This window comes from Neolamprologus multifasciatus, chromosome 15 (genome assembly GCF_963576455.1).
Source record: "Neolamprologus multifasciatus chromosome 15, fNeoMul1.2, whole genome shotgun sequence".
Classification (NCBI taxonomy): Eukaryota; Metazoa; Chordata; class Actinopteri; order Cichliformes; family Cichlidae; genus Neolamprologus; species Neolamprologus multifasciatus.
In genome coordinates this window covers 17,323,748-17,349,822 of record NC_140453.1, presented here as the reverse complement: position 1 = coordinate 17,349,822, position 26,075 = coordinate 17,323,748, and the positions used below count along the sequence as shown (strand labels likewise).

General features: G+C 36.9%; 2 protein-coding genes across 3 annotated transcripts in view; one reads left to right on the top strand and one right to left on the bottom strand.

Moving 5' to 3' along the window:
- Positions 1-26,075, bottom strand: part of aven (apoptosis, caspase activation inhibitor) — a 46,650-nt gene that overhangs the window by 9,170 nt on the left and 11,405 nt on the right. For both annotated transcript variants that reach the window (XM_085133584.1, XM_085133583.1), the window contains exon 3: positions 207-277. In XM_085133584.1, the coding sequence (XP_084989710.1) occupies positions 207-277 (71 nt within the window). The remainder of the gene's footprint in view (positions 1-206; positions 278-26,075) is intronic.
- Positions 20,261-26,075, top strand: part of chrm5b (cholinergic receptor, muscarinic 5b) — a 24,818-nt gene continuing 19,003 nt past the window's right edge. The window contains exon 1 of the mRNA XM_085133577.1: positions 20,261-21,537. The gene's annotated coding sequence lies outside the window, so the exon portion shown is untranslated. The remainder of the gene's footprint in view (positions 21,538-26,075) is intronic.

Below are 26,075 nucleotides of genomic sequence, written 5' to 3'. Positions count from 1 at the left end.
AGCACTATCAGATTCAAAGTCTTCATAGTAAATGGACGAACTTGTTCTTTTGTCCAACATTCAGCACATGAACACTGTACTACAACAACAGTATGAATCTGATATCTTAATCGGAATATTCTTTATAACTGTAACTGCTGTGTATTTTAAAGACATAAAACTCCATAAATCAATTTTAAAAAGGAGCGGTGGTGATATAATTTTACCTGACTGATATCAAGCTGGTCCATCTCCCATTCTTTTTCTTCTGCAAACCGGAAATGCGTGAACGAATCCCCTGTGAGAAAACAATGCACAGAAACAAAACGTTTTGGCGTTATGACCGCAGCAGTGTAATCCCCAAACTATCTATTAAAGCTAAAACTCACAGACACATTCACTTTAGTATTTTTTCACACAAACAGAGCTCCTGCCTCTGCAGAGCTTGTGCAAACCAACTGAGTGGCCTTCATGTCCACAATGTCTACGATGTTTTTCTCTGGAAGGCAAAAGCTTTGTGTAAACTCTTGATCAGTTTGAGCGTTACAGCAGAGCTAGTCTGCTTTTGCAACATTACCGGTCTGAGGGCTCTTGTCACTACAAAGACGCTGAGGATGTATTATTAATAAGCGCACAGCAGCGGTGCCACACACTCAGCAGACAGATACGCAGATGAACAAATGAGAAAACCGTCAAGATGAAACTTGTGTTGTTTGAGTGTAGCACAGCGCGCGAGGAGCACCTGAGTCAAAACACAGCATCCAGAACAACAAGGACACATGTCAGATGTGAAGCACCACTCTTACAGCTCCTCATTTTTGCATGTGGTTATTTCCACAATGTTCCAGGAGGATGTCATTTTGCTGGAATAACAGGTTGCTTGTAGAAATTTTTACACTACATAACGGAAGGCTTTCTTTATTCAAACTGAAATCTAAATATTCTTAAATCCCACAACATTTTCATCCTTCCTTTGTGAAGTAAAGAATGTGGGGATAACCTAAAAGGAACAGCTCATCTGAGATAACACAACACTTAGCAGAACTAGGACACATCAATTAAGCAATGAAAAAAGTGCTAAAACCATCAAAAAATAAAGTTAAAACAAAAACTCCAGAGGGTATAAAGAAGTCTAGTTTAAGTTTATTCCACTTAAAGGAAAATTCAAGGTCAGACACCTGCTAGAGATTTTAGTGTTAAAAATGACAGAGAGAGGTTGTTGAGAGTTCTGTCTGATTTATTATATACATTATTATTCAGAGAAGATATTAGGGACAGGATGAATGTTGAGGGGAGTGTGATATAACAGAACACTTTATATTTTTTTCTCTTTTTACCCTTTTAAGTTTACATACTGGCTAAAAAATGAACTGGATGACAGATTAAAATATGCTTGGTTGCTAGCAAAAAAGGTTTCATGCAAAAGTAGCACAACTGGCAGGCTCCTGTGTATGCAACTTAAACTTAGCATAAACAGTAAAAGGAGGAAAAGGAATCAGTTAACCTGGCAGCAACTTGTTGCTAACTAACGTGTTACAGCTACAAACACAGAGCACCCCTGCAGACAGGCATGCTTCAAGCCCTTCCCACCACTAGCAGCTGAACACATGAACAGCAGCACAACAAGCTTGGCAAAGCATCTTAAAGCCTGAAACTCAGGGCTTCATAAAAAAAAAAAGAAAAAAGATTTCTGAGGTCAGTAAAGCTCTATTTGAACAACAAAAGTATTTAAGTATTAAACAATCATAAATGTTGTACACACTTAACATTAGCTGTTTAATTATTAGCAATTACCCATATTTTCCATCTGTTAAATAATGATTAAGGTTTTTCTTATTTATTTCTATTTTTATTTCTTTAACTTAGTTTGAAATTTAAATTTCAGTAAGTTGCAGTAAGTAAGTTTGCCTCTTTTAGTTTAGTTTTTTTGCTCGTTGTAAGTATCATTTTATGGGCACTGGGCTCTGTCACTGGAGACAAGATTTAAGAAATCAGTATAGGTATTACAATAAAAACAGACCTTTTTGAAAGCAGTTGCCATGCAGCCTTGTAGACTGTGGTCCACAAGACTAACGTTTCAATAAACACCATCCAAGCCTCAAAACGCAATTGTGATGACAATTTTTACACACCTAACAAATAGAAAAACTAAGGATATAAATTATTTGTATTTTTATTTTGTTTTGTTTTTTACACCTATGTCTAATTAAGAAGTAAAAAGCATTTGAGAACAGCTCTTAAGAGTGGGGTCTGTCTTGCATTATGGCCACTGTGGTACTTATAGTTGGACCTTTTCTTTACAATATTTTTTCTGTGTAGTTATGAAATAGTAAATCATAATTTTGTAAATCATCTGAAATCATTGACAGATAAATCAAGCAACCCTGGGATCCAGGAAGTTTTCAGCAACTTCTAAAAAAAATTAAAAAAATTATATACCTATCATCAATAATCATCAGTTGACCACAAATGTATGATATTGAAAATGAATCAGGTGATATTGGCCTCACGTACACAGACTGTGGTCAGTCTGCCACACACAGATGGACAGTCAGTGGGAGATCTGACAGAAGAGCTGCAGTCAGATGCAGCTTCGCACTTTGTTATTCTGCCCTCTGCATATTGTATTATGGACACTCTGCCTTCAGGTGTGACCATTAGCACCATCTGCAGTTGTCAGTGATTTGTCGTTCAAGAAGCAAAAGGAGGTCAAGAAGGAGAAAATGCAGGAGGGCTTTTTATCTTCAGGCTGAGTCCCTGCTGTCAAACAGGGTGAAGAAAGATGAGTTATGAAAAGAAGCATTACCGAGGTTACAATGACAGTGAAGGAGATGGATTAAAAGAAAGGAATGGGAATGTCAGCTTTATGTGACGGCCGTTTGAGAGTACCTTTATGTTGAGACAAAGATTTTCCCCTTCACTGGGAAACTGTGAGAAAATAAGACCGGGATTTGGTAGACGAGAAATCGAACCACATCGCTGCTGGCATCTTAAACAGATCAATGATCATTTGCTAAAAATATTCTGCTAAATCAGAGGAAACCATTGCTCAGTGATAAGATCAAGAAACAGCTGCCGGAATTTAATCACCAAGCTGTGAGCTGAAACTCAAATGAGCTTTGCTAAACTATCTATTAATTACATCATTTATATTTTTTTAGTTCACCTAACTACACAGGTCTACTGACCCTTTAAAATAAAGCTATGTCGCCATGCCATTGAAGAACTTTGTTTTATGTGTCTTCTACCTTTGAGTCTCTGAGTCACCACAACTGATCTGGTATTACGTAATCAGCTTTAATTTATGAGATTTAAAAAAATGTTTTAACTGCTAAGGAATTATAGTAATTTATATTTAATCAGTTATTCACCAGCAAGGCCACCATGAGGCAATGGTATCTACTCTGATGTTAGAATGTACCAAATTGCATAAATAAATCCTTTATGAGCTACATTTCAGACATTATTTTTAACTAGAAGTGATCTTCTGCTGTTTTTATTTCCAATTATTTAATTTTTTCCTATCATTTAAGGTTTTCATCACGGTTTTTAGGGCTGATGCCAGTAAAATTTAAAGAGCCAGTATCATTTAAGTATATATGTGTGTGTGTGATATATATACATATAAGCTTGTAATCTTAGTTGGAAATATCCATCCCCACCATGTGCTCAGCTGTGATGATATTCTGCTAAATGCACCATAGAAATGGCTGCTCCTCCCTGAGCTCTGATCTGCTGAAGGTTTCTTCCTATTAAAAGGGAGCTCTACCTTTCCACTTTTGCCAAGTGCAGCTCATTGGGTTTCTCTATATTACTGTGGAGACCACACCATACCTTCAGGTGGCTGTTGCATAAACTAAACTTAGGTGAACTGAAAAGCTAAATTTGTACTAAAACATAAAACTGTCCCTGGTTAGCACTCTCCCTCCTTTTCTGTTCTTTTTTTTTTTTTTTATGTTTTATGTTTTTATTGATTAGCATTCAAATATCTCAGTGAAGACAGAACAAAGATTTACCACAAAGCAAGAAAGCATGAGACAAGGCTAATCAAAAGGTATTGGCTGAAGCATTTGCTTATTACGCCAACCCTTTTAACAAAAGATCTTTTAGCATGCAGCTCCTGTACACAGGGCTCGAAGCAAATAATAAAATTCAATTCAATTCAATTCAATTTCATTTATATAGCGCCAAATCACAACAAATGTCGCCTCAAGGCGCTTCATAGATACAGAGAAAAGCCCAACAATCATATGACCCCCTATGAGCAAGCACTTTGGCGACAGTGGGAAGGAAAAACTCCCTTTTAACAGGAAGAAACCTCCGGCAGAACCAGGCTCAGGGAGGGGCGGCCATCTGCTGCGACCGGTTGGGGTGAGAGAAGGCAAACAAAGCAAAAACAAAACAAACAAACAAACAAACAAGAAAAAAACAAAAAAACAGAAAACTTTCCACCTTAGTAAGTAACTACATCAAAGCAAAAGAATCAAGAGGTTTTTTTGTTTTTGTTTTTGTTTTTTTTCTGCTCTTTTCATTCTTGATATATATATTTTTCTAATACTCTATTTTTAAACATATTTTTAAACAAGGAAAATGAACTACACCTTTTTAAATCACTGTCATAACTATTCCACAGGTTAACTCCTCTAACAGAAACACATCTCTGCTTTATATTTGTCCTTATCTTGTTTTTTTTAAAGAAATCTGTTCCCCTTAAGTCATATTGACTCTCTCTGACTTTGAACAGCTTCTGAGTACTGGGGCAAAGCAAGTTATTTTGTGCTTTATACATTATCTGTGCCATTTTATATTCAACTAAATCATAAAATTTCAGGGTATTCAGATTAATAAACAAAATGTTAGTTGGTTCTATATAGTTTGATTGGTTTATAATTCTTATAGCTCTTTTTTGCAACTTGAAAATAGGAAGAGTGTTCGTTTTATATGCATTACCCCATATCTCCAGACAGTAAGTCATATATGGAAGCAACAGAGTACAATAGAGTGTGTATAATGATTTTTTGTTCAGGACATGCTTTGTTTTATAGAGAATAGCAATGGTTTTTGACATTTTTGTTTTCACATGGTTTATATGAGACTTCCAACTCAGCTTATCATCAATTATCACTCCAAGAAATTTATTTTCGTACACTCTTTCAATTTCAATTCCATTAACCCTGATTTTAGATACATTTTTCATTTGTCTAGTGCCAAAAATAATCAATTTTGTTTTCTTTATATTTAATGATAACTTATTTACATCAAACCAGTTTTTTAATATATTTAACTCCTTTTCCGCTGTAGTCAGAAGCTGTTCTAGGTTTTTACCTGAGCAATACAGAGTGGTATCATCAGCAAACAATACACATTTTAACAGTTTGGAAATGCTACATATGTCATTTATGTATAATATAAATAATTTAGGGCCCAGCACAGAGCCCTGAGGAACACCACAAGTTACCTTCAACTGCTTAGATTTTACATTATTGAATTCAACATATTGATATCTGTCATCCAGGTAACTTTTCATCCACTTGAATGCTAACCCTCTTATGCCATATCTCTCTAGTTTATTCATTAATATAGAATGATCAATCGTATCAAACGCCTTTTTTAAGTCTATAAAAACACCAACAGTATATTCCTTATTATCTATAGCATTAGATATCCCTTCTACAAGTTCCATCACTGCCATCGAAGTGGACCTTTTCACTCTAAAGCCATATTGGTTATCACTTAGGAGATTATGCTTCTCAATATATTTATCAAGTCTATTAACAAATAACTTTCCTAAAATTTTTGAGAACTGTGGGAGCAGTGATATTGGCCTATAATTGGTAAACTGACTTCTCTCTCCGTTTTTATGGATTGGAATAACTTTTGCTATTTTCATTTGTGAGGGAAATACACCAGTTTGAAAGGACAGATTACAAATGTATGCGAAAGGTTGCACTATATATTCTATAATACTTTTAACTAATATCATGTCAATACCAAAACAGTCAGTGGACTTTTTATTTTTAAATGTCTTCACAATGTTAATTATTTCTCTATGAGTTACAACACCAATAAACATGGAGGACACATTCTGAGTAATATGTTTATTTAGGTCGTTATTATTTCTTGACTCTGGAATTTCTTTTGCTAAATTAAAGCCAACATTTACAAAGAAATTATTAAATTCATTTGCAATGTCTTTAGTTTTATCAAGCACAATATCTTTATCTTTTTTAAAATAATCTGGATAATTCTTATTTTTTGAGCCCTTTTTGATTATACTATTTAATATCCTCCATGTTTCTTGTGTGTTACTTCTACTTTGCTCCAATAATTTGTAATTATTCTTTCTTACTTGTTCTTATAATATTTACTAATCTATTTTTATATAACTTGTACTTTATTTCAGCATCTTTTGTCCTCTGTTTTATGAATCTCTTATATAGATTATTTTTCTTTTTACATGCATCTTCTATCCCTTTTGTGATCCATGGCTTATTTGATCTGTGATGCTTTCTAGTGATTTTCATTAAAGGACAATGTTTTTCATATAGTGAAATTACAGTTGATAAGAATGCATCATATGCACTATTTGAATCTTCATTTGCAAAAACCTCATTCCAATTGTGTTCCTTTAAGTCCACCTGGAGGGCAGCAATGGCTCTTGTTGTTCTAAGTCGTATCATATCAAATATTTGATTCTTTTGTTTAGTTTTAATCCCAAAATAATTTTGAAAAATTGCAAAAACAGGAAGATGATCGGTTATATCAGTTATAAGAAGTCCACCTACTATTTCATGGTCAATTTTATTTGTGAATATATTATCTATCAATGTAGCTGTATCAATTGTTATTCTACTTGGTTTTATAATTACAGGGAAAAGGGAGTTACTATACATTGTATTTATGAAATCTGTTGTTTTCTGATGTCCATTTGGGTTTAGCAAATCCTACTTTCTGATGTCCATTTGGGTTTAGCAAATTCCTACTCCTCTCTGTTTAACATCCCGTTCACTCAGTCTCCTTCAGTCCAACACAAGAGATCTGCTGACAGTGATAAGCTGCCTCCCTCCTACATCTCAAAGCCCAGTGTCCTCCTGATCTGTGTCCATGGAAATATCATTGCATGTAATTCAGAGGCACTGATACAACCATGGCAACTGCTGCCAGCAGGGATGAGAGAAACTTCTGTCAAACCTCCATAAGACACAAAAAGAGAGGAGGAGGACATATAAGCGAGACAACGAAGAGAATGAAAAAGGCAGTCTTTTCATTTCTGCTCAACTTCAGTACCCTGATGCTGTTTTCAGAGTCTAACGTCTACAGGGAATGTGCCGCCTCAGATGTGTCACCCAGCAGTGTGAAAAACGTGGCTGGTATTTTACTAAATACTGGTACTATGATTTAGTTCACATATAACAATAATATCTGGGCTTCATTTGAAAATTTTTAGCTGTACTAAAGCTGCCACAGTGAGCTTAATTATTGATTAGTCAATTAATTATTTTGCCTTTTTAGTATTTTCAGAAGTGAAAATCCACAAATAGGAAACATTTAGTCAGTTTTGCTTGAAAACATGCTTTAAAGGCTTAAGTAAGTTAAAATAATCAATAGTACAAAATGCATTTAATTAACTGTTTCTCAAACTCAGCGCTGTAAACGGTTTGAGTTTTGACGTTTTCAGAGAGGAAAAGGACCTTTCAGGTTCCAGACGGAGATAAAGTATTTCTGATCAACCAAACCAAGCTTTTTTTTAAATTTAATTTTCTTTTCAGATTAAACAACTAAAGTAATATACCAAACCTATATGTTGCTGTTCACTCTAAAAGCTACTTACAGAGATGCACTGATTGCAATTTTGTAGGCCAGTTTCCTTTTTTTTCCCCCTGCCTGTAACTGACAACATATACAAACAAAAATAAACTTTTTCTTAAATTTAAAATGTTATTTTCATATTAAAATATATTATTAAACTTTACTTTCCCCAAACTGCAATAAGTTAGATCATTTACCAGTATGTTTATATGTCTACCTTTTTTTTTTCTTTTTACACTCTTAATAAATAAATTATTTTCCTCATAATAGTTTTGATTGTTTGCTGATACCGAGGCTGCGGGTTGGTCGCCAGCTCTGAGCTCTGGCTTGATTTAGCATTAGCTACTTTTCGTTTGTTATGTTTTATAAATGCCCACGTGAGTTTGTTTTTTTTTTAAGGATTTTAAAAACTTAATTTAGGCAAAATGAATTATCTTTAACGTAACACTTTTCTATCAGATTTCTGTTTTCTTCTAATCTGTAAAGTAGATTCATTTATGAAAGTAGAGGTGTGGTAATTGTCCGTCCTCTAAAGCAAACCCAGTAAATTTATATAAATCTGACTGTTATTTTTGATTGTGTAAGATATTGACAACACTTTTATTTATGTATTTACAGTTATTCTTTCAAAAAATTGATAACTACTATTATTACGGTATGAAAACTGTTAATACTTCTGTTGAACTGTGGTAGGACTTACGTGTGATCACTTACGTGATTTGGAGGTCTACGGTTACATAAAAATAAAGTATAGCCATGTGATTGTTGGAAACCAAGAGTAAATATTAAATGACAGGACATTTTTAGTCATCTTCAGTGTTTTATTTTTCCAGATATGTTTTACTGTGTTATATTTAATCGGTGAAACTTAACTTTGGAACCTTTTTCATACTGTGTGGAAATTCTGTTAAATGCCATGAACCTAACCCATGCCAGCACATATACCCTCACTATACACAAATGATAAAAGATCAATTCAAAGTTCAAATGATTGTCTAAGTGCGTAAGTCTGGCCAGTAAACCTCGGTGAGTTATTCTCAGAGAATAAACACTGCTTCACTCATACCGTGTGCTAAGTGGCTTAACTGGCATTGTGTAACTTTTTGTATAATGTGGTATCCTGTCTCTTGACATCTGGCTGGCTGAACCCCATTTTAACAAATGAGGTTTTCTGCTCGCAACCGAGCTTTGCTGAGCTATCTATGGCCCACTCTCATCTTTTATATCTGGGATGTGTTGTTCGCTGTCGTTGGCTTAGCTCCTGCCTTTCTGGTACACTCTGCTCTTTTCCTGCTCTACTCAACGCCACTCTGCTTTCACCTCACCGCTGTTCATCTTCACCCATCTCCTGAGATATGCTCAGTGTGACAGTCAAGCTTTGGTACAGTCATGATAAAGACAGGCTACGCTGGTTCTCTGTCACCTGGTTATAAGCACGATGAGGAAATTTGTATAAACTGTAACAAGACTGCAGCTTTTCCAACCTAAAAGTCACATCAGAGAGTGGTGTTTTAGGACTTTGAAATGTATTTCATTATTCATTTAGTTTGTAGCTTCTCCAATCTGTTTCTTTATTCTCTTTTATATGATTTTATATTAAGTGTATTCTTGATACACACAGCCTAAGCAAAACAAACTATTTGAAGATATTTCCATGATCCCGTTAAACTGGGACAGAACTCTTAACATATGTTTTTTTTATGTTCAAGGTTACTGTGGTTGCTATTGTGATGCATATTATTCACATTTTTAATGAAGGTAGAAAATAACTATGAATGTATGAATAACTAAATAAAAAAATAATACAAACATAAATTAAAAATGCTAATTGATCAAGAACAAGCTTTTCTATATTATTTAATGTCAATACATCTTCATTTTCTGACTATATGTTCATATATTTAGTGTTCCTAACCTTAGTACCTTAGTCTAAAGCAGGAGACTTTCAACTAGGTGAAAGGAAATGATTCCTTTCATGATATGGATCATATGGCAGCTGGATAGCATAGTGGTAAGACTACACGCCTTTGGAGCGGGAGTCGTAAGTTCGGTCCCCATCAGTGGGGTGTGTAAGGGTTTACATGAATAGGACGAGGGACCTATGGAATCTTCTATACGACGAAACGACTAGTAGTGTACTCAGTGTTACAACATAAATCAAGTTCTTCCCTGATTGATGAGGTACAATACACATGCTATGGCAAAGGGGAGCGAGAGGAGGGGAGATATCATCATCACCCCGACCCGAGATTGGGTACCCCAAGAAGAAGTGTGAAAGGAACTGACTTGAAAGATATTTTCATGCCGAAACCTGTACAGATCCTGTGTAGCTGGTTACCAAGTACTTGCTACTGATATCACAGACAATCATCAAACTAGTCATATAAAACGTGCTCTAGCATTAAGGGATAATCAGTATCCCTTCTAACCATTGACAGCTGAATACAATCATAATCCCACAAATGTCCTAGTTTGTATTGATTTCTGTGGGGCCCTCCAGATGTTACCTCATCTGCCTAAGCAAGCCAAGGTATCCTACCAGATGACACGCAACCACTCACCCTTGTTAACAGGACCACACCTTATGTATATAGTCCTCTTCACCAACCAAAATCCACTCACTGTATAAAACTGCGGTCCCGCCTTAACCTTGATTACTCTTCTTTGCTGGAGCAGTGACTGGCTGAACAGAAACAGGAGGGATATGTAAGGAGATGCAATACCACTGTTCAGTCTCCACTAACACTTGCAGTGAAATGTTGACATTTTATGTGACTGGAAGAGGAATACACACATTCCCTGCTCACCCTTCTGCCTCCATTTGCTACGAGAGTAATGGTGTGTGATCAGTGAATGATTACTTCTCTTTTAAACTGGCTGTCGTGGCAGATCCTCACTTGATAAGAGGGGAGATAAAGCAAGGCAGCTCATAAAAAACTTAAGAGCAACTGAGTGTTGTTATTATTATAACAGTGACAAATCCCATGTGATGTCTGACAGTGCTAAGGGAGACAGACAGAATGGGAAATCTAAGTAAAGAAATGAGAGAAAAGGGCTGAAGGAAGAGGAAAAAATGACATCTAGAAGGGTGAAAAATGAGATGCACAGATTACAGAAAATGTGCAGGAAATACCGTTTAGAGAAACTCCAATTTGCGATGTGTGAAGCTGATTGTCTTTCTGAGAGCCCCAGCACCTCCAGCATGCTCCCTGTCACGCCTTTTTAACCAAACCAATTAGCCCAACATGACATGGCGCTGAAACCCAACTACGCGTCGATAAATCACTGTCTGCACTAATTGCAATTAAAATCCAGAGCAAACCAGGCGAGACAATAAAGAGGGCCGAAGCTATTTACTCTTAACTTTTAATGGTTATTGTGTGAGGCTGTGTTTATGTCAAAGTCATATCAGAAGAGCTCCAATCCACTCGAGGCTTCGTTCTCATTAGGCATGTATTTTCTTTGGCATGCGGCTTGTTTGGAGGTAAGAGGCTCAAGCTCGAGCACTTCTCTGCAAAACTCATCAATCACATTTAGCATTTGATGTGAATCTAGTTTAATTATCCCATCACTTTCTTTCATGGACGTTATTAGGTAACAGTAAGTGCTGGTTTTTTTTCATATTTTTATAAAATGTGGATGCAGTTGGAGAACACACAGGGTTGTTCTCCTGTAGGACATTTCAGTCTCATAACCTCTCGTTACATTCACATGTTTACAAGACGTTGTAGCTGTATTTGAGGAGATTGAGTATGTTTTATAATCTGTAAAGAAAAACTCCTTTTTAGGACAGACGGATCATTTCAGTAACTCTAATGTAGCACTTTTGTCCTTCACGCGCTTTGGGAAATTGGTGAAGTTTTGCTAAAAACAAAGGAAAAAAGTATACTCTGATAAAACATCCACTTAGCAATACATTATCTTCCATGAAGGTCGTAATGTTCAGTGGCAGGTATTTTATCATTTTGTCCACAGATATCGGTGAGGGTAGGCTTACTGCATAATGCAACACGACAAATTATATCCTGCCACAGAGGTGAATCATTACTTCTGTAGCAGAAGTGGGGAAAAAAACATCATGTCACAATATCGTGATAGTTGCCCATGGTAACAGTGGTAAATTTTCCAGCCTTACACGGACATTCCAACACCTGTACACTGCCAAAACTGGCAAGCAAAACAATCAGGAAGGCAAACCTCACAGTTTAAAAGTGAACAAACGAGGGGGAAAGTGTGGCGGAATCAGAAATGCAGTAGGTAGCTCACGACAAATGTGTTGGACACAGGAGTGGAAACTTCTACATGTTCTATTGCACAACAACTCTCAACTCAAACTCAGTGCAATGGCAAGTAATGAGGCCCTAGCTTGTAGCTCCATTCAGCAGTGGTGCTGAATTAGGCCCCAGTTGAGCAAGCTTAGAGACTGGTCGGTGACAATCTGCCAACCACCAGTCACAAGAGTAAAATGTGAATTCCCCTACAAGTTGGCAAATGGTTGATGAAGTGCCACTCTTTCACTTGTACCTACTCAGCTCCACTCTATTGATGTCTTTGATCATTTTCCATTACAATTGAGGACCACCTCAGTGTGCTTAGGGTCATTATAGCAACATGGCCAAAAGTCACATGATATCATTTGGATGCGACACATGCCACAACAATGGACGACATCGAGGTGATGGTATGGTGATCATTGAACCAGTGTTGTTTGTTTGCAGCCATTTGCCTCATTTGATTTCTGTGAAGGAGACGTTCTCATGACTCATTGAGCGATGCCATGGACTGGCCAATCTGTGGCATGCAGTCTGTAAATGTCCCATTTTCAGATCGTCACAGATCTCTTGAAACCCCGGCTCAGTAGGTCCTAAAAAAAATAAGCACTTGGTACCAGGTATTATCACCTAATGTAAACCTCTAAAAATTGAGTTGAGTTATGTAGGTACCAGTGAAAAAGGTAAAATCGGATTGAAGAACTTTCACCCTGAAAGTAAAAATTTCGCCCTACCGCTGCAGCCAACACATTTCAAAATCCATAACTTCAACTTCGATACTGCTTGGGGAATAGCTGGGGGCAACAATACACCCGAACCGAAGGGCAAACATCAATAGTCAATATGTTTAGTTTAATCAATCAACCAAACATGCTGGTATCGTGATTACACAAGATCTGCTAACTTAAGAAGAATACTGAACAAAGGCTGCAAACATGTACTTATTCACTGTTTTTTGGTGTTTAGGAGGGTTTTACATTTTATCATTTTTTACTCAGCTTTAGTAATGTGACAAATGAACTCTCTAATTTGCTTCCCCTCTGAGAGTTTGTTCTTTTTAACCACAACTTAATTAACTTCCATTCACTTTTTTCATTCTTGATAAAAAAAGCACCATGCATCATGTCTTTGGTAGCTGTGATTCTGGTAAATCAAACTGGCCAGGGAATGTCTTTAGAGCCCCCGGATGTGTTAAAAATGGTAGTATTGTCTTGCAAAACAAAGCAATACAAAATGTTCCTGTAACAAGGTATTTTGTTCTACTTATACACTAATCCCACTCAGCTGGGTGCACTGCTAGAACTGATTTCAAAGGGTGAAATTGGTTCAAAATGTATAAAGAGCCACAGAGCCTCACCAAGACCAATAATAAAAAAAAAAAGCTGTGCAAAAAATTGGCCGGTTATCATAAACAAGCAAATTATTTATCAGGTTCATCAGATAATATTTTAGGTGTCTCAATCTGCTGTCAATAAGAATCTAAATAAATTGCAGGAAATTAAATAAAATGAACAAAAACCCGAGAAAGAGATCTGTAAGCACGACAAACTGATACATCTTTTTGTTTAGTTTAGTTCTAAAATATTAAGCTTTTCCTCACAGCTTAATATTTATATATACATATATATATATATACACATATATATATATATACATATATATATATATATATACACATATATATATATATACACACATATATATATATATATATATATATATATATATATATACATATATATATATATATATATATATATATATATATATGTGTATACATATATATATCGATGCCATGTCATTGGCATCGATGAGCCACTGTCAATATGTGACATATTGAAATCGCGTTTGAATTTGCGCTTGCTTTTTGCTTTCATTTTCATTTTGCGATCGCGCGAACGGTGTATAGAGAGCGGCAGCACTGATTGGTGAGTGACGATTAATTGCGCACCAATTCCTCTGACATCGTCTTATCACTCATTAGCTTACTATTCAAACGCGACAAGTGAAATCTCTCGCAGCAAGCTTAAACATGTGAGAGGTTGAGTGCGCAAAGAATCGCTGATCATTATGTAAGTACGTGTGTAAAAGCAGCAGGATTTACGCTGGTATTTTAGTTCTGCAGAGCCAAATAAGACAGGTCAAGGTGAAGAAGGGGCAGCCAAAGAAAAGCCGATCACAAAACGGAAAAGATATGACAAATCGAGCCCGTTCTCACTCCCGAGGCGTAACATGGCAACGTTTTGTCACGTCCCGCGGCGTTCCTGAGGAACGCGAAAGGAGACTTTCGGCGTTCTTATGGTACGCGGCGGGTTATGGCTGAAATCCAGTGCAATGACGCTCCCGCGGTAACCAACGTTCCAGCCCTGTATTCCAGCCCTAAACCTAACCTTATCCCTAGCCCTAACCATAACCTTTTTCCTCACCTTAAACAGGACTTAAATGATGTTAAATAGCGTGTTTCTAAGCTATTTGAAGGAAAAGAGCGAACATGTGTAGATTGAGTCCATACGGTTCTCATATTTCCTCATTTTTCCGAGGTCGTCATTTAGGAATGTGGTGGGTAGCCGAAAACGTAATATGTTGACGATTTGTCACCTAGCCTAAAGACTATGAGGCAAAAAGAAAGCGCAGCTTTTTTGGTTTCATGGACAAAAGAATTTCTGTGGCTGGAATATGACGAGCTAAATAACATGATGTTCTGCCAGGTGTGTTGTGAGTTTCATTTGATTTCTGAGTCGACAAGCGCCTTTGTTACTGGGACCAGTCACTTTAAAAAAGACCCCATCAGAACCCATGAGAAATGCAAGAAATGCATTATTGCCCAGTCTGCAGTATCTTTCCCAGAACAAACACCAATTGCAAAAAAACATACTACAAATAAACCAAGCACAACAAGATCTCCTGAAAAAGCTGTTTAGAACAGCGTGCTATATTGCAAAGAGTGAACTACCATTGGCAGAATTTAGCAGTCTTTGCAAACTTCAAAAAGCAAATGGCCTAGATCTTGGTTCCACTTACTTCTTACCCGTGACTTCAGTGAAAATTTCAGATTCAGGATCTGACACAGACTGATTCATGTTCTACACCAGGGGTGTCAAACTCAAACACACAGTGGGCCAAAATTCAAAACTGGAACAAAGTCGCGGGCTAATGTTAATATTTATTGAAAAAAAAAATCTTCCTCCAGATATAAGAATGAATCTTTTCTTATGGACTCAAATAAGTTTTGCTGGAAAACTGAATATGGAACAAGCAAAGCTTAATACTAAACAATATATATATTAGCTGTATAATACCAGCAGGCCAGCTCTAATAGTAATTTGCTATGGCTTCGCGGGCCAAATGTAATTAGGCCCCGCAGGCCAGAGTTTGACACCTATGTTCTACACAGTTCTTACAAGTTCATAGAAATTTCTGTTCAATTAGAACCAAGTATTTGAGTTGATGGTTTTAATTTTTATACAGTTGTTGTGATTTGTATTTTAACAATTTTTTTGATTAATTTTTGTTTCCGTTACAATATTATACTTTAATGTATAATATTGTAAAGGAAACCAAACGTAAAAAAAAATTCTTTTTTTATTCGGGCTACTTAAATTTATTTTGGGCTACCAAAAACTGAAGAATGCCTGCTCGAAGGGCTACCAGAGATTTTGAAATTTTGCGAGCCTTGGAAACGATAGACGATTTTTATATTGTCATCCGATATATATTGTTATATCGAACAGCCCTACCGTGGTGCTTTTACTATACTAATCTTCAGTCTATTGGGAATATCCAAGTCATGTATTTGTAGTTTAGTGTTCTCCTGTAGCGTAGTGTCTACACTTGGTCACACTAAGGCGAAAAAACGAAGATTACATTTTGTCAAAATTGTAATAATTCAGCAAATAATTCTACTAGCCAATCTATCTGTGGTCACACCTTGGTGCCTTTTTGTATACGTCTTTGGCAACACAGAGGGACCTAACATATGCATAAGCTATAGAGATTCACTTGCATGCACTCATCCAAAACAAAAGCAAACAGGGTATAGTCAGACAGCAAAGACACACCCATAAGTAAAATGCTGCTTGGTTGAAAAGCTGCCTTTAACAGTGCGGCGACATGAGAACTTGCCACAAGCAAGAAAAATCATCTATAACATTACAACAACAAAAAGTGCACAGAGAGTGGCTTATAGTTCTCATTTCATTGGATAAAAGTTTGCACATAAAGACTTCTACCTTCATCTTCATTGCAGGAGCTAAGCTAAAGGGCCAACATTGCCAGCTGTTGAATGCCTCCTGAAGAAAACACTGTACAAGCCTGCAGTGCTGGTTAAATACTTTGAAGCTTACCAGGGCAGTGTCTGGCTCTTAAATACATGATTACGTTAGCACAACTGGACTTTGCGACAATTTAGTTCTATTACTTCACCACTAAGGGACTCGACTTAAACAGCCATGTTTCCGGGTTAATCCATATTGAAACATTCAAAACTTTGAGCCTTAATAATAATTTTGGCCTCAACTGCTTTATTCAGAAGTGATCAAATCAAAAACTTGGAGGAGATAAAGGCCTCTCGGATTACACATGCAGAGTGGTTTCATCATGGAAATCAAGACCTTGAGAGACCAGCTCTACAGGAAGGTAACATCACACGAGAAAAGCCTCACATTAACAAAAGTCACAGTCACTGCTAGACATCTTCCACTGAAGACCATTATAGGAAGATATCAATTAAGAGGTCAAAGTCTACTCAGTGCAGCGGTGAAAAACCATTTCATATTGATTATTTGTAGCTTGTAATGCATTAGTATAAATGCATTAGTTATTGACGTCTCTATCTACACACCCACATGGCACAATACGACCAGGTGGTCACAGAAAGGTAAGGAGAATCTATTAATTAGTAGCCAAGTAAACAGCTTTTACATACGATTTTATCTTTGTTGATTTATTACAAGAATAACCTGTGTAGTAAAAATATGTTTTTATATATTAACCATACCATTTAACAACTACTACTCTCCATTAAAGAGCATCTTGTTCTTGTTACCTCCATTTCAGACTGAGATTCATATGCAAAGGTCAGCTCTTCAGGACTTCAGAGAAATGAGAGCAATAAGTTTTCCTTAGGGGGGTAGTATTTAGAAAGCTGATTTATAAAACGACTCATCGCATAATTATCGCACATTATTCACTCTGGGGGAAGACTACATCTGAACTAAGTAGTTGTAGCTGATGTTTGCTTCCAGAGAACTGGTTGCACACAGATTGGTTTTTGCTTGAACAACAACCAATTTGACCAGTAACAAATGCAACAGTTGGTTGGCCACAGCTAATGAGCGGGTTGAGCTGACATTAAATGTAAAAATACATAGCTTCCAAACAACCAGACATGTTTGGAAGCTATGCATCTAATGGAAAGCTTTATATGCCAAATATTATCACTGCCGCTCTTGTTATTTACCACAAGATAAGCAACACAGTGTGGGAGGTGTGAAGCACATCAAGCAATTATCTTTAATTGAAACAGAATCACACCATTAAATGACTAATTTGCTTTTTGTATTTTTTGAAACCACACTGGTTTTAAAATAACTAGCTCAATTTGGGGGAGTTAAAGGTTATTTTACAATGTTATTCTGCCACTCTTTATGTCATGTGAGGGCAAAAATCTATAGTCAACCTATAAATCAATATTTTGACAGCTTCAGATGCTGTCCACAGGTAACACGGTTGTCAATACATTAACTTACAGAGAAAATAGAGAAGTTTTCTCTACAAGGACATGAGAAAGCTTCATGCATGCAATACAGCCTTGATCTTTAAGCATTTCCCAAAAAAGCTGCAAAGGTCCTACATAGTCAGATCAGCAATTAAACGTCTATGGTTGTTCAGTCAACTGCATTGGGTTCTTGGGCTTTGTAACATACAGAGTAAACATTAGCAGCAAAGGATAACAATATTCTGGAATTCAGTTTAAGTTATCGGCAAAGGCTTCCAGGAAGGTGGACTTTTTTATTGGTCCGTTTACCTCAAGCACAATTAACTAAGTCTCAGTATAAATCACTGGCACACCGTGACTGGGCACAAATATAAAATACACCACAAGCACCGAAAGAATGAACTGTCATCTAATCGTTGCATCGGCTTTTATCCTGTGGCAAGAGAATGAGCCCGAAGTTGCTCCAAATGACAACCAAGAACCTTGTGGGAGTTTCAGTGCCGCTGATGCATGAAGTACTGTGTGAACAGGTGCAACAGAAAGACAGTTAGGCGAGTTGAGAGGTGCTACATAAGCCCTATACAGGTTACACAAGTCATTTCATCTTGAGGGAGCTCATCTTAAGTACAAAGTAAACATTAAACAAACTAAAGGGAACACACAATATACTTTTAAAAACCTGCTTTTGCTCCCGTTTTAAATTTTCTTTTTCACTTTTTTCCACAAACGTATATGACAATCTTTAAATACTGTAAGAAGCACAATTCATCAGTTATGGCTGATTAATTAGGCTTCTATTAGTCAAGCCTAAAATAACCATTGTCCATTGTTGGTCCACAGTACCTTGACATAATTCTGGTGTCAAAGTGACAAATTGTCTAGGTGGAAGCCTACAATGTCTCCAATCAACAGATATTAGGCAATCATAGCGTATATGTGTGCCTCATTACATGAAGAAACTGAGGAATCCATATGTGTGCATTTTCAATATCTGGGATAATCAATAGCAAGGCAGTGAATCGGTGGTTCAGAGGAACATGCATGATATAGTCACATTAAAGGAAAAAAGCTTCAGCCCATTCTAGTCACACAGTTTAATCACAGATGAATCAGCTGCTCAAGCAAGATGCGATTTGTGAAAAAGCCGGACATATGTGCTTTCAGTGAGTGGGTCTGGAGGCTGACTGGGGCAGCAGGGTGATGAGTAATAGAAAAAAAGGCCTCCATTTTCATAAAAGCATAATTCAGCAATCATTTTCAAAACTAATTCCTTTGTTTTTATTGTGAAAAAGATTCATCTATGCCAGCATGGGAATTTATTATGCACCAAGTGACTTCATTTGTTCCACAACTTGGATAAACATTACTGTATTAACTCTAGAGTTCGTAATGTCCTTTTTCAGTTAGTGTTTAATTAAGCAGCAGGGTTCCAACCAAGTTTCTGCAACTCTTCGTCCTGCCAAAATTTTGTTTCTCGTTTTAATTAGGTTTGAAATATATAATTTCCACTTGCTCGACTAGGACTTATTCGTGCTGCTGAAAACAAATCCGGCAATAACTTACAAATGTTTTTATGTCTGGGATGAAAAGAATTTAGGGATTTAGCCTGGATTACACGCAAAAGAATAAAGGGACTGTTCCCAATAAGTAAACATGGAGGTATCTTTTTAACTGCCGATATCGTCACTAAAACACTGAGCGGTTATACGTCATATCTGGCCTAGTATTATTTGTTGACATTGCCAACAGAAACGGTTGCGTGATACAAGCTATGATGAGAAGATCTGCATCTGTGTCGTTTGGTGCATTAAGCTGTTATAACAGTTGCACTGTGATTGTTCCTAGCTCTAAAAAGTCAGAGTGCAACTTCAGAGCCTGTGTACATAGATACTGAAGATAAGGGGCAACTCTTTGTCCCTCCTTCAAACTCTAAATCCAGCTATAGCTGACTTTGTAACTCTGACATGGAAATACAGCACAAATAACATCTAGTACCACAAACATCCTTGTTGTTCACTAGGATGTTGCTTTAACTTGTTACATGTGTGACTGGCGCCGACAACATGCGTTACAATTTACATCAATGTGTTTGTTTCATTATGTCAGCAGCAGACACAGAAGTTCTCCCCTTTTAAGTGGGCCCTGCTTACTAATATGAAGAGCTGCTTGGGAATCAATGCAGCAAACAGATATTTCTGCATGGCCTTATCAACAACAGACTAAAAAGGTAGATTTAAGCCACAACAAAATTTAAGCCAAAAACACTGACCCAAATCTTGCTAAGCAGTTATTGAAAAAAAGAAACTAGAATTTTTATAACTGCTTGTCTATTTTAAAGTGTTCCTGTTACTGAATCAGCATTATTTATGTTTGATTTTATTTGATAAGGAGATGATTTGTAGCATACCATGAAATAAGAGAATTGTTATTTAGATCCACATATAATCATTTCCTTAGTCACAATAAATGTAAAAAAAAAAAAAAAAAAAAAAAGATTTTGTTGAACTTTTACTCAGATTTAATCCATGGCTCGCAGAGGACAGAGTGAGACTCTAAGCAAGTTGGCTTTCATCTCAAAAAAACAAAAAAAACATTTGCACTCTTTACTTTGTAACTACAGCAAGAACCCACAAAACAAACAGAGAAAGCAATTTAAAAATCCTACAAGAGGCGCATGGTCAAAAGGCTTTCAGGACTACCAAACATCATCGTGAAGTGGGACGTGTGTAGCTGATTGAGAAGCGAGCCATTTCTCTGTGATGAAGACATACAGGTCTGCCATTGCAAAGGCAAACATTCAGCTTATGCTGAACTGCTACTGAGACATGTGAGCTCCTCCTCTGGCTCCTCCCCCTATGTTTCATCCTACTACTCCACCTCTTCCACCTCCTCACCTCCTCCTCCCTTGTCTTACATATTGCCTAGTGCTCTGATACAGGAGGCTTCAACCTATGCGGGAATTTTTCCTAGTAGTTGCTCACAGCTGAATCTGCGTGTCAGAGAGGATGACAGCGCAGCCTGCATCCAAGCAGGGTTTTCAGAAGCAGCAAGCAGGAGTCTGTTGGGAGGGAAAAACTCTGTCTGCGCAGCCCTGAGCACTGGAGAAGCTTTACTTACTTCCATTGCCAGTGGAGTTGCTATAACTTTGCAGAAAGTGTGAGGAGCTGAGAAATTACCTTTGATTTTTCAGAAGATTTTCGAGCTCACAAGTTCATCTTCAGTAAAAGAGAAGACTCTTCGAAGAGACCTTCGGCTGGTCATTGTTCGTGATAACGAGGAGCTCTTTTTCAGTCATTCCTCTTCTGTGAAAAATGTCTGAACAGCATCGAGGCACCTCAGCAGATTTGTCACATGGACGTTGACGCCAAACAGCTGTTGCATTTACCATCTTTTCTCAGAACGAAGCTGGAATATTGAGGAGCTAGAGCCTACTGCACGGTGATGCTGACCGGTCTGTTTGCATCGAAGTGCTTTGTACTTAGCAACTGATGAGGATGCGAGACAGTGTGATGACCTACCTATATTTGGCAAATGTGTTTTTCACCTCGTTGGAGAGAAGAGCACAGAGGAAATTAGTCAACGAGAGAGAACAGGAGAGGGGAAGAGAAAGCCAACAAGAGAAAGTGTGAGGCAAACAGTCAAAGGGAAGATCTACAGAGCCAACTCTGCCAAACTGAAGACGAAGTCAAAGAAAAACAACCTATCAAACACTTGGCCACATGCCCATTGCTGGAGCATTGTGTTCGTTCGGAGCGATACAGGGTGAGTATGTATTCTGTTTGAAGTGGCTATTAGGCAGGAAATTAAAGAGCTCAGAGGAGCAGCTGTCAACTGACCCTACTTACTGTTTACTAAAGACGTATTAGAAATTCTTACATGATAAAATTTTGATTACTGAATAGCAAATGCGGCCAAGTTACTATATTAAGGAACTGTGGAACATGTTCTGTGGCTCACAGTTGAAGAGCTGTGCAGTACATTTTGTACTGTGTGGATTTAAAACCATCATAAAAACATGCTTTAATTGACCTTAAATACACTTAAATAATTCCCAAAGGGTTTGCTGGCATGTTGTGCATTTACTTAATGCAGAAGGTACAAGTAAAGTAATTCAGTTTAAAGTATCATTAAAAATCATGGCTTTGATAAGCCAGCATCCTGACGCTTGATCTGCTGTTTTATTGGAGGCATAAAAACTTTGAGACTTGGTGGCTTTCAATGTCCTTTAATTTACTTGTTATTTTCTTAATTATTACTTTGCTCTTGAAACGCAAACAGAAGCTGTTATATCAAATGTTTTGTCTTGCTTGGCAAAAACATGTAAGACCAAAAAAGCAACAAATTATCACATTTGAGAAGCTAAAACTGTTTTTATTTCTTTGGTTGAAAAAAAAAAATTCTTCCTCTCATAAATAATATTTTCTGGGATTTTTAAAACACAAAGCTCTAATAAAAAACCACATAAAAAGAGCATTTCAGAGATTTTTCCTCTAAAGGAAACTGATTTATTTTTATAATTTTCTTTAATGAAACACAGCAAATTGTAATGGAGAAAATAATTGAGACTGAAAAAAAGCCTTGCAGCTGGAGCTACAATTTTTCAGTCAACTATCTAATCAGTTTTCAAGCAATTATGTCAAACATCTATTAGTAAAAAGCCATATAAGCCCATCAACTGTGACTTTGTAAAACTGAAATTAATTTTTTTCAACCTTTCATAATCTGGTGAAAATAAAAAGTTAATGTAATGGCACTCAAACAACGGCACAGGTATTTAAAGACGAAAGTGGGTGGGCTGATCAGTGGGATGATCTCAGTGAAGTGTCTATGATCCACCCGCAGCTTTATTTAACCTCACACCATAACCCCACTGGCGTCATCTTAATGAGCAGTTCCAGGGAAACAAACCAAGCACCTGTAATGCTTTGTTTCCTATTTGTGCCAACCAGACAGTACATAATTGGCCTCATTCCTCTGCTTTGACGCCAGTCTCTTCCAGCGTACATGGCAAATCTAGTATCTATAACAACACCGGAACATACATATTAATGGAATGATTGGGACTATTAATCTCAGTTAGGAAATCATCCTTGTGTGTGTCAATCTGGTTAGCCGAATCACAGAAGCTCTAATGTGATTTCCTTTTGTTTCATTATGATTGAGCTTTGATAGAGGCCCATTAGCAGCCTTGGTAAACTACGGCTGCGGGGGAGCAGGATTGATCCTTGTGTTAATGTGTACAGATAGATGACAGTGAGGATGTAAATAACTGGGCAGTAATTTCCCAGTCATACAGGCGCATGGACTCACATGTACAGAATAAGGGAACTGCATCATTGGTTCATTTCACCTAGCAACAGAATAATCAACCTCCGACAATGTGAGGACTAAAACTGACTCTGTAAAGCTAAAAAAAAAGAAGAAGAGGAAAAAAAGAAAAGAATTCTTGAGAATTGAAAGCAACTTAGTAGATTAAAATTCAACCAATGCATCTGTTGTTCACCTTATTCATGACTGCTGACGCCACCGAGGTGATGAAAACCTTTCTGCACAAAAGAAGCTTTAGAACGAACTGCTCGCAAAATATCTCAAGTATCAAAAGCATCAAGGTTTCATCCTTGAAAAGTTACCTCACTCTGGAAGCTGCAGTCATGAAAAGGGTCTGTTGTCTCCTGACGCATTAGAAGCACTGGATGTTATAGAAGGTGTAATCAGAGTCTTTCAAAACACATGAATGCTAAAAGCACTTGGGATGTTTGGACAAGCAGAAGGGCTACATAATAGCCATTTGTCAGGCCACAAACAACACAAATCAACTCGACCTTCAATTCAAATCAAACAGTCTGTTTACATAATTTCCCTGTTGGGCTCCATTTTTCATAATCACACCAAGTAGAGTAGAGGTTTTAATAGAGCTTTTGCAAACACAAAGTCAGGCACTGTATCTCCCAACAGCTCAATTATAGATGTTTAAACAGACTGGCAAAGGAAATTCACCAAATGTCTACAGGTCTTTATCAGGGCTGTGCTAAATTTTCCAGTTGGATTTTGGGCGTGTGCTTGAATTTGTCCAGCATGCATATATCCATGCTGAGAGATGAATCACTGCAGCAGCAAATGCATCTGGATACATAAAAAGTCCAAATGAAATCTAAACAGCCTGAAGTGATACAAATAGAGACTATAATCAAGAGCAAGGAAAGCTCTGAATCTCTGAATGTAAAGAAAAGCACTGGTGCATATATGTGATATAGATACCCTTTGACTGGAAGTAACCTCTAAAATATTTACCAAAGCTTAAATCTTCCCTATTTTAGGTTTCATTTTAAATGGCAATAAAATCATTATAACTGCTCAATTTTAGTTACAGTTGTGAAAAAAGTACACCTTCGTTCACTTCTAAGGTTTTACATATCAGGAAATAATGATAATAATAATTATTATTATTATTCTGTTCTTATTAGATAAATACATCAGATGAACAAAAACACAATAACTAAGCCAAAATATATAAGCAAGGTGTGAAAAACTAAGTACACCCTTACTTCTTCCATAGTAATTAAGAGGGTAAACAGCAGCTAAAAACCCAAGAGCTACAATCTGAGTACAATTAGAAAAAGACCAAAAGAGTAAAGCTTGTCTGGAAGTGCAGCCAGAAGTAAAAGAAAATGGAAGCACAGCATAGTCTGCATCTGAACAAACCACAAGACTTATAGAACAATGTCCTTTGGACAGACAAGACCAAGGTGGAGATGTCTGGCCACAGTGCACAATTCAACATTTGACAAAAAACAAAGCACAAACTCCTCATAACAACTGTGAAGCATGGTGGTGGAGGGATAATGATATGGGCTTGTCTTGCACCCTGGGCACTTTGCATTGAGTGGACCATGAACCTTTCTGTATTATCAAAGTATTCTCTAACCAAATGTGATTGGATGCAAGACAGTGTGATTGGCCAATCTGACCAACAACTAAAGCTTGACCTATATTGGGCTGTGCAACAGGATAACTATCCTGAGCAAACCATCAAATCTACATCAGAAAAAGAAAAAGAATCAAGGAGATCCAATGGTCCAGTCAACATCAACATCAACATCAACCAAACCCAATATCCCCAGACCTCAACGAACTGCAGCAACCTTGTAAAGAAAAGGTCAAAAACTCTCCATAATGATACGACAGACTGATAAAGTAATAACGAAAACAACTCCTTTATCTTAATATTGCTAAAGCTGGTTCTACAAGCTTTGAATCATAGGGTCTATTTATATTTTCACACTGGTTCTGCACTTTGTCTTCTTCTTTTTTTGTTAAATGCATAATTAAACAGCACAATATATCAATAAACGTAATATTAAACTTACTAAGGTTGGACTTAAATTATTTTAGACCCAAGTAAGGGTCGGATTAATTTGATTATGATGGATAAACCTTGAAAGAGGGTGCACTTTCTATTTTAACATGACATAATACGTTTTTTGAGCACAAAAAGGCTTACTCTAATGTCTAAAAATTCGAATTTTTCACTCAGTTGATCAAGGAATCCTTGTTTTAGATTAAAAAAAAAAGAAAATTTAAAAAAAAAAAAAAAAAAAAATCACACTTCCACTCATTAAGATTCAAGAGCAACTACATGAAAACTTCCCTCAAACTGTTTTGAAACATGCCATTATGTAACACTGTAGGTTCTGACAGCCGTGCCTCAGTGAGAATTATAATTATAAAACTGGCCTCTAACCTGTCCAACTGTTGACTCATTTAAAGAAGACGCTCACTGCAAATCTCCATCTGGCAGCGATGTCAAGAAAAAGTAGCTGCCAAAATTAAAAGGGTAATTTCATCTTTTCCGAGTCATTTCTTTGTCCCAGTAGTGGTGTTAAAGGTGCTGACAAAACTATTTACACTACTCAGGACAGGAAGAGGAGCTAATGACAGTGATTTATTTTTTTCCACGCAGCCTTCCTTCCGCCTACATTCATTTCTCGGCTGTTTTGCTTGACGTACAACACTCCCTTTCTTCGGTTCAGTAAAGTGGCGATTTATTTTTGTGATTTACAGCAGCCCGACTTACAGTGATATACATCACATAGTGGCACAACTTGTTATATTTCAGCTTTCTATGTCAACACAGACTGCAAATTCAACTAAAGTGCAGATACTCAATACTCAGACTCAAAGTCTGGAATCCATGAACATAAAAAAGCAGATTTCCTCCTTGATGATATTTTGCGAGGCCAACCGTTTCTTTGTGGATCTCTCTGTCTTTCATTTTGACTTCACATACATTTCAGTATATT